We start from the raw sequence: 9,546 nt of genomic DNA, 5'->3' as shown, positions 1-9,546 counted from the left end.
ATATATAATTATATGTATATGTATATGTACCCCTTTAAGCATTTACGAGTTTGTGTATATTTTATGCGATACCATGCTGACTACCAATGATAATCTCATTATGAACCTAGATACGTATATAGTCTCGTACTTCATATATATCCGCGTGTGGTTATGATGATAGGTTGTGCGTGTATCGCAAGTTAATGGTTCGTGCAAGGGCTTAAACACAAGTGTATAAGCAACGACTTGCCGACTCGGATACATGCATTAGTATACGTATACGAAAAAACAATCGCACTGCAGAGTTGAATTACAAATACGAATTAATTTTCACATATTTGCACGCTGTACTTAGATATCTAAATCGAAGTTTTATTTTTGTTTATAATAATCTTCCATGGATGAGAGTACAGGCGTTCAATTTGTATAGTACGTGTGTTGATGATCAAAATTACATCTGCGGGTGCTTAGAAACCTCGCATGCAGAGTTCAAAATCTTTTATGCGTGTCTCGAAATATATGCATGACACATAGTTGCCTTCTGAACATCTTCACTTGTATAAATTCTTCTCGATGCATATCGAATTGGGATGCTCTTGCACTAAGTGATGTATCGTTTGAACCGTTCGTACATTATTTGGCTAAGACTGGACAGTGACTCATGCATGACTTGATATTATATTATGTATGGAATAGGTGTGCCAATCGGTGCCGATGGTTTTGTCAAAATAAAGGACTTGACATCACATAAGAAGTTCAAGGGGCTTACGCTCGACATCATACAGCAAGTCGCAAAGCAGGACACAAAGGGGCGATATAAACTGGAGGAAAGAGACGGAGAGATGCTAGTCAGAGCGAATCAAGGCCACTCTATAGCACATGTACGAGCAAAGTGTGTGGGTTTAGTTTGGCGTGATTGTGTTTATGATTATATATAGTTCGAATTAAGTGACTACGCAAATTCGATCTCATTGCCTCATGGTCTGCTGCGACAGGGGCGGAGAGATGTTTATGGGAGCGAACTAAGATCACTATAGCAAATGTGTGGGGAATGGAAGTTCGTTTGCGATCCCGCGATGGTGATAGGATGCGATGTAGAGCAGGTTGCAGTAATTAAGTCTTTGTGATATGCGCTTTATCGGTATTTGTTTCTATTTGTCCAAATCATGGCTGCTAACCCGCACAATGCGAATTCGTAGGTCTCGTCGAATTGTATCGTTTTGATCATCTACAAGGTTAACCTGTGTAGATGGTGTACTAAAGGATTCGCTGTATACTTTCACGTATCAACCCTTTTGATTTGAGGAAGGCTTCTTAGGGAAATTATACCACAAAGCTCCTTCTAGGTTTGAATCACTCAATTGCCATTGTGCAGAATTAGGTATGAGTAGATGCACAGAGCGCTGCTACAGATGCGATATCAGAAAACCTTTCATCTGATAGTGCATGCAACGGCTGCTATAAGCCAGTGAACGGATATCCTGGTGACGGATAGAGTGTAGACTTGTAGGAACGATATCGTTTGTGTCTTGTCTGCATACCGCCCCATCAGTATTTTGGTCGAGCGAATGCGTCATTGTTGTGTATTGCTTTAGTGAAAATATGAATGAGTATATTTCGTTGGATGTTACGTACAATCTCTAGTTTGGTGGATTGGGATTCAAGGACGGACAGCTCGGTCTCAAAGCCAACTTAGTGCTGAACACTCTGTAGCACTTTAGCAATTAAGTACACTACTGTATCCGTATAAACACAAAATCTCTCATTCATACTTCACGCGCTCGTACTTTATTCGCTAGGTGTCGGACTTAGAGCTCACACCTGTCCTATCAGCAACAACGTATCCGGTGTGCATACACGGTACGTTCAGGAAAGCTTGGGATCTGATCAAGGAGAGTGGTCTGAAAACAATGAACCGCAATCAGATTCACTGTGCGAGAGGATTGCCAGGCGAATCGGGGGTCATCAGTGGCATGAGAGCTTCTTGCCAAGTTCTCATATATATTGACATGGCCGCGTCAATTAAAGGTGTGTGGGATCTACGTATGCATCTGCTTGTTTATTATATGTTCATGTGTTTAATTTTGAGTATTTGTGTGCACGTATGTGCAGGTTAGTAGGTGAATGTATTTTTAGGCGTATACTTGGGATGGAAAAAATGTTCATGTCCTTGTTCCGGTGGATATGCGCCGTGCTTTGTGTTTATTTTATTCACTTGACTTTAGAAGATCGTTTGAGGATTACGAGAAACAGCCCACCAATGTATGGTGATGGCAGTGAATAAAGTAAAACCTGAGCTGGAGAAGAATATCGAAATTTTATTACAGAAACTGTATACGCTCGAATAAATAAATGCCTGCCTAAACGGGATTAGAATCATTGACCTATCACACTCAGCTTGCAAATAAGATGAGCGGAATGTCTGAAACGATCACAGTGTATATGATGCATGCGGAGTATAACTCATACGGATCAAACAACTGTGAACATATTATACCGCTCATGCTATCGAAATATTTTGTTTCACGCAGATGGCATGGAATGGTTCGCGTCTGCTAACGACGTCATTTTAACTAGCGGATTTGATGGCGTTATCCCGCCTATGTACTTCTCCTCAGTGGTGACAAATAAAGGAGCCTCACTTCTCTGAGCGGAAACCAAGACATGTATTCACTTCTCCTTCTTTTCAATTCTATCTGGAAGATACAGTGGATTCTCTTTTTCAGACCCGAATTCTAAGCTCTGAACACTGCCCTCGTGTCTACCGTTAAGGCTGGGCCAGCCACTCATAGCAGCGTAAATATCGCACTCTTCAATAGGCAGTGGAACGGCCTGTTTCTCTTGTATACAAAACTAAAAGAATGAAGCTGTTTCTTCTTCTGAATAGTAGTAAGCCGTAGTGCTATCTGCTATTCCAAACTCATAAAGCAGCTGTATTGGTTTGAAACTAAGTAGAAAGAAATTTTTTTTTTTAGTGTATTTATCCCAGTTCGAAAAGACAACGGAGAAAGGAGAAATAAATAGCCTAGTGTATTAATCCGAATTTCGCAGAAATTGGTTTTTTATTGATCCTCCCGTACTTTGCGGGGTATTTGCAAATCATCTCGATATCCATATTCGAATATACAAAGTTATTGAAGCGGCTAGATATTTATCACAATTTTTGCTTCCTTTCCCAACCTCCGGGGCACAAAGCCATCTCAAAAACTGAAGCGAAAGTGTAGTGTACACTTTTGCTGCAACCTCACCACTTCACCTGAAATCCACACATTCGCAGTAGGTACCTCCCACATCCCACAGGGCCGTAGCAAGCATCGCCCATATTCCCGCGAGCACAAGGACCCGGCAAAGCCAACAAGCAAACATCTTCGATCTCCTCTAGTTAACTTCACTCGTATACAAGTCATACTTACCAAACCAAAATACTACACCGAAAGACAACACGTGGCCAGGCTATACCCTTGAACTCCCTTGCTTGCTTTTCTCTCTCGCAATATCCATTGTGTAACCGAGTATAGGCGCGCAGCAGCTGTGGTCTTCTATCCCGCTTAAGCAAGCTGTCGAGCCGTCTCTCACGCACAACTAGGTCGACTCCCATTCTCAAGGTCTCCACTACTATGGGCTAAAATGTCAGATCACACACGCACACTACAGCTTGACTCGGAACTGTAGGTAGGCAACGACCTATTCAATATCCAAAGACACTCTTAGCTGGAATATGTGGGTGCTGGCAGACATCGCACCTAAATAGTACCGTGTGTTTCTGAATCTCATTCTCGGACTGCAGACCGAAATAATACTGTAATTTCTCCATAGGCAGCTGCAGCTACACTGCTCATGCAACTCTACTCACAAGCAGAAAAACATTCGACCCTATGCTTCTCTGGTGGGAGAATGCAATCCAACACTTCGGTTGATGTGTTATATAGCGGTCGAGAAAGGGTCAAAGCTTCCTCCACAACCAAAGTGGCACAGCTGTAGGTGTTCACAACCTCGTAGTTAATCGCAATATGTGTCTACGGGCAACATGCTCAGCGACGAGGCTGGCGGTATCTCCATCGTGTAAAAGCGCATGTTCCGGATTAAAAAAGTCTCACCGGTACAACACTTCACATTTGCACAGACGAGTGTCCTAAAATTAATAGCAAATCAATTGCCAGAGTATAGTAAGACAAAAACTGGCAAGTTACGCTTATGTCCTCCCCCCCAGAACTCAACAAGCACGTAGATGCAATACGGAGACAGCCGATCTACACGCGAGAAGGGGCATGTCATAAACATACATGCCCGCGAAAATCATGTGAATAAACACATGAGCCATGTTATCAACATGTCGATGTGTAGATCACTGGTACAAGTACAGTCTACATGCATAAGCGAGTGTGTATGAGCCCACACACAGTACTTATAATATGTGCTGTATAAACATATGGAGCCATATACATATATTGATATATGTAGACCACTGTTACATACATAGTTTACATATACAATCGGATATGTGCACGAGTATGTGTGGTTGTACTGGTCATACATATATATATATTCAGATCAGCTCTGTATATATAGTACGAGTACACGTATACATGCACTGTGTGTACATGCATACAAACAAAACAGACCGATCAGAGACAAATTCGTCTTGATTATATACATGCACCCCGAAAGAAATAACTCCTGATGTTTGACAACCCTTCGATGCCGCCCAGACACATCATCAACCCATCCCGAATCGACCACACGTTCGAACTTAATCCCACCCAACTCGCAGAACGACATAGATTGGCTATAACGTCTGATGCAAGTGATTAGGAAACAGGCTCTAGGTATTATCGGCCAGGCTGTGGGCAATCGTGTGCTAGGGAACGGCAAAGAATTGTGAAATCCAGCAACAGGCGCCTCTGATCTTGCAGTCCTCAAAGCCTACTGACCGAGGATTGAAATGGCGGGCACTGTTGCACTAAATAGTCCTCACTTTTCAACCTACCACCAAGTCACCATCCACATCACGTCATCACGTCTACTTTCAATTAATGCATTCGAAAACTAAATGAACTAAAAATACTGTCCTTGAGCGATGTTTAGGGATGATCACCTGTGTATGCGGGTGCTATATACGCATCTGGAAAGTGATGTTGCTGATGTAGTTCTTGCTTACGTTCCAGTGGCAAGATTGTGTAAACTCTTCAGAGATTTTGGTGTTGCTACATATGCTAAACACTTATCTCAGCGTGTGTTTGTGGTTGATCATCGCTCACTTCAGGGGCTTCTCGTGTGCCCAGCTCCGGTTCTTGCATCTCACTCGGCTCAAGCTGGTCTAGTACGCCTCCATCCTCAGCCTCGTTTACAATCACTTCCTCAACTCCACCCGCGAATCCCTCAATAACCGCATCCCCATCCACACCCCCTACATAGTCCTCTACATCACCATCACCCTCCACCGCATCCCCTACGTAGTCCTCTACATCACCATTACCCTCCCCATAGTCCTCCTCTATGCCATCAATTTCACCCTCTCCTTCTCCGTAAGCCTCCGCTATATCGTCGTGCTCGGGTATACCACCCTCATCATCTACCGCCATGGTGTCCTCTGCTTCATAGTCCGGCTCCACATGCTCCTCTGCTTCATATCCATGCTCCACACCCTCCTCTCCTCCTGAGTTGTCCATTGCCACATCATCGTCATCGCCCTCGTAATCATCCTCAGGGTCATGTTCTTTTTCTTCGTTTGGCTGTTTCTCCTCATTGTGCGCTTCTTCTTCATATTCGGGTAAACCTTCCCCCTCACCACCTCCTTCTCCGTCGCCAGCGTCCACTATATCTGCTGTGTCAGGAATCGCACTCTCGTACACGTCTTCGTCATCTCCGGGTACCGCTACGTCTTCTTCACTTATGTCCGCCTCTACGTCTACCTCACTTGTACCTACCGCATGCTCATCTCTCTCCTCATGCATGTGTCCTTCATCCATTCCTATGACGTCATCTCCTCCGAGGTCGACTTCAATCGCCTCCTCCGTTCCATGGTCTGCAGGTTCATAGATATGCTGCGATTGCGGGGTTGTACATTAGTAGAGACTAACATATTGTGATAAACAATGGAAATTCACATAACGGTCCGTGAGAAAGAGTCTCATACGATCTCAGCCCAAACACAATACCGAGGTTAAGCAATGTGCACGGACGCCACAAACACAAACAATATAGTCTACACATGTGAAACATCTGACGAGACACACCTGTATGGGATTTCTCCAGACTGCGGTAAGAAGCTCCACAACGGGATCGACGCCCCACCCATCACTGTCACAAACGTCGACATCAAACCAGTCGAAGAAGGATCTTGCTCGGTAGTTCGGCCGCTTCTGTCCTTTATCCTGAGGCTCAGCTTGTGCATAATCAGTCTCCTCATCTTCGTATTCGTATTCCTCCTGGGTAAAGAATTTATATATATATATAAATAGTAATTCGGAACAAGAATTGCAAGTGCACTGACTTGCAGAATGAACTACACTGATCCCGTCTTCAAGCCCACACCCCTCCCACGGGCGGACATACAACGATAGTATGATACTTCACGTGCACGGCCTACACAAGAACACCCATATTGTCGGCAATAATCCTATAAGTACTTACCCGACCATCCAGCCATCGGACATCTGTGGTGCTTACACTGTAGCCAGTAGTGACCGTTTCGTCTCTCGCATAACGTTTCTTCAGTTCATGATTCTCGATGTAAGGGTTTTGCTCGAGTTTCTGTGTTTAAATTTGTGAACGTAGTTTTCGGCAAAAGTAAATTTCAGTGTTGATTGTACATGAACAATCAATTCCGGAAAACAGGCCTCACGCGACGTCATGCAAGTTACAAATGACGAAAAACTGAGCTCGCCCCACATACAATGACTACGGTGAACCATGCTTGTTCCAGAACTTCCTCCTCGATGTGGAGGTACTCAATATACTTCATTATCTCCTTATCCTCCGCGCATAACGTACCCTCTGCTTCCATGTGCGCGGTGAATGCGCGTCCCCAGAAGCCTGGTACACCTGGTACCAACTCAGCTCTAGGGAGGAAGTAGGAAACCGATCAGCGCCTTACACACACACGCACACACACATATATATAATCTACTTAATGTAACGTTCTGAACTCAACAAGACATAGTGCAGCTGAGCGATTTAATCATATAAGCACATGTATATATAACCTACTTAATGTAACGTTCTGAACTCAACAAGACATAGTGCAGCTGAGCGATTTAATCATATAAGCACATGTATATATAACCTACTTAATGTAACGTTCTGAACTCAACAAGACATAGTGCAGCTGAGCGATATAATCATATAAGGCGCAAACTTTCACATAAAAACTGCGTGATCGACAGGCATACCTTTCCTTGTAGAAGAGAAGATTATCATTATAGCATCTCACTTCAACGGCATGAATTTCCGCCTCAGCCTGTGCTTCTCGTGCTACCAAGTTCGCCTGCAGTTCTGAGATGCGTGACATTGCGCTACTCGGTTCCTCATCAGCTTCTTCCTGCACAAAATAATGTATACCATGAAAAAGCATTATATAATGTATGACAGCTGCGAGATGCAAAGTCGTGGAAAACGAGGGCCATATTCACACACGCACCGGGGTCTTCGTGCAGTAAACAAAGAGCTGTGAATATTACAATGGGTGAGGTAACAAATACAACAAAATAACTCGCGGTTGGTAGAATAAAGTCAATAAGCACATTCGAACATATAAACACACATATGGACATTATATGAGCCTGGTTGATACCGGAAAGTACATAGTATCCAACACAAATTGTTACAGCAACAGGCATATTCAAATAAACAACAAAGGAACCAAGACCCTTATCTTCAGTCAAAGCTCGCTGACATACCTCGATGATTTCCTCAAATTCGCCATTATCACCGACATCCTGTGCTACAACGCCATTCTCTGTCGTGTCAACACTCGGGTGTGCTGCGTGTTCGTGTGATATATTTTCAAGCTCATCGCTAACCTCAGTCTGATCATTCGACTGTGTTACGTTTTCATGCTCATCGCCAACATCCACCTCTACGTCTGCACTGCCGCCAATCGCTACCTCACCATTTTCATCCACTCCATTGGGTTCGGCGTGTCGCATTTTCTTTTTTGCGGATTGTGTAGGTGGGTGTGAAGGGTGGCCGGGGCTTTGCATCGTGCCCTTTTACGTCGTCTGATATCTTAAACGTGTACGGTTTAAAACGTCTTATACGTGTTGCGCGTGACTCCTTGATCGCATATAGTAATATGCTAATTTCAAATTACGTGTCCCGAAGACTACACACACCTATAGTTGATTGACAAGGCTGGCGAGGTGTCGTGCTTCTATGGGCATACGTAACTAAATTAACGTTGGGTATAGATAAAGGTTATCTAGGGTGCTTCACTCACTTTTGCGTTTGGGATATAACCAAGTTCGATCAAATATACCGTGCGCCGGGTACGATGGGACGTTGTCAATTCTTTCTCGTCGAACCTTACCTGTGGCTATACAAATAATACACACTTACAAACAAAGGGTGTATTTCCACAACCAACGATTTTACAAAATCGGTTACAAATTTGTTACAAAAATACCTTTATATACACATGAATAGTCACGAAAATAGAAAGGGAGAAAGGTTAGTTTTTGTTTGTAGGTAAGTTTTGGCCCTGGGTCACTCGGATAAGCAGCGAATTCTTCTGCACGACGATGTTGATACACTTCTGAATGCTCTCGCCTGATTTCATTGCCTTATATGCTTTGCTTAATAGTAGGGATACCAAACTTCAACGTAAATAATAAGGTAACGTCAGGGTATGCAAATACTTGTGAGAAGCCCTATCTGGTTCAATTGTTTTTAAAAGTATTGCATTAGTTGTGACATATATTGGCGTGTAAACGTCGTGTATATACATCATACAATGCAATAATATGAATTTATGAGATTATTTGTCAGAAGTAGGCGGCACCGCGGCACTCGAGGTTTGTGGTATTAAAAATAAGTGTATTTATTCGATTTATTCAGGAAATACAGTCGGGACTCGGCACTCGGAACTCGGGACCTGGCCACTTGTTGGGAGTTGAGACTCGCATATTAACCAATAAACATGCTAAAAATAGATTTGTTCAATGGTCCCAGGCTCAAGCAGGGCCCAGGGGCCAGGGCCCCCGGTGGGACCTGGACTCCTGTAACCTGCTCTCTCTATCAAATATACCGTGCGCCGGGTACGATGGGACGTTGTCAATTCTTTCTCGTCGAACCTTACCTGTAGCTATACAAATAATACACACTTACAAACAAAGGGTGTATTTCCATAACCAACGATTTTACAAAATCGGTTACAAAAATACCTTTACATACACATGAATAGGGATAATATTATTTATTTCAAAAATGGCAAGTATGTATGATACAACGTATGAACATAAAGTATGGCTCTCATAGTCGCTGTAGTGGTTCAGAAAAGATTGATGGGAAGAAGTGGTCAGTAAAATCCCGTTTGAAGCTTGGGCCAAGTGAGTCGACAATGGATGG

General features: G+C 43.4%; 2 protein-coding genes across 2 annotated transcripts in view; one reads left to right on the top strand and one right to left on the bottom strand.

Moving 5' to 3' along the window:
* SARC_11257 (hypothetical protein) overlaps positions 1-2,765 on the top strand; it is a 3,708-nt gene extending 943 nt beyond the window's left edge. Inside the window, exons 2-4 of the mRNA XM_014294662.1 lie at positions 679-863; positions 1,782-2,010; positions 2,514-2,765. Coding sequence (XP_014150137.1) covers positions 679-863; positions 1,782-2,010; positions 2,514-2,632 — 533 coding nt within the window. The 3' untranslated portion in view covers positions 2,633-2,765. The remainder of the gene's footprint in view (positions 1-678; positions 864-1,781; positions 2,011-2,513) is intronic.
* Positions 2,766-3,019: 254 nt separating this feature from the next.
* Positions 3,020-8,917, bottom strand: SARC_11256 (hypothetical protein). The gene is made up of 6 exons (XM_014294661.1): positions 7,881-8,917; positions 7,374-7,522; positions 6,878-7,043; positions 6,616-6,735; positions 6,219-6,410; positions 3,020-6,026 (listed from the first exon to the last, which is right to left on the bottom strand). Exons 1-6 carry the CDS (start codon positions 8,181-8,183, stop codon positions 5,196-5,198), a joined length of 1,761 nt encoding a protein of 586 aa, XP_014150136.1. The 5' UTR covers positions 8,184-8,917; the 3' UTR covers positions 3,020-5,195.
* Between the last annotated feature and the right edge of the window lie 629 nt (positions 8,918-9,546).

The sequence above is a fragment of the Sphaeroforma arctica genome, assembly GCF_001186125.1.
Source record: "Sphaeroforma arctica JP610 unplaced genomic scaffold supercont1.1598, whole genome shotgun sequence".
Classification (NCBI taxonomy): domain Eukaryota; class Ichthyosporea; order Ichthyophonida; genus Sphaeroforma; species Sphaeroforma arctica.
Note: the sequence above shows the minus strand (reverse complement) of the source record. Positions and strands in the feature narration are given on the sequence as shown.

Bases quoted from the DNA above. Each gene is read 5' to 3' on its own strand.
- SARC_11256 (XM_014294661.1), bottom strand. From the start codon at position 8,183: ATGCAAAGCCCCGGCCACCCTTCACACCCACCTACACAATCCGCAAAA. The intron at 7,523-7,880 runs GTATGTCAGCGA...TATTTTGTGCAG, and splicing joins AATTTGAGGAAATCATCGAG to GAAGAAGCTGATGAGGAACC. The intron at 6,736-6,877 runs GTATGTGGGGCG...ATTTAAACACAG, and splicing joins CATGGTTCACCGTAGTCATT to AAACTCGAGCAAAACCCTTA.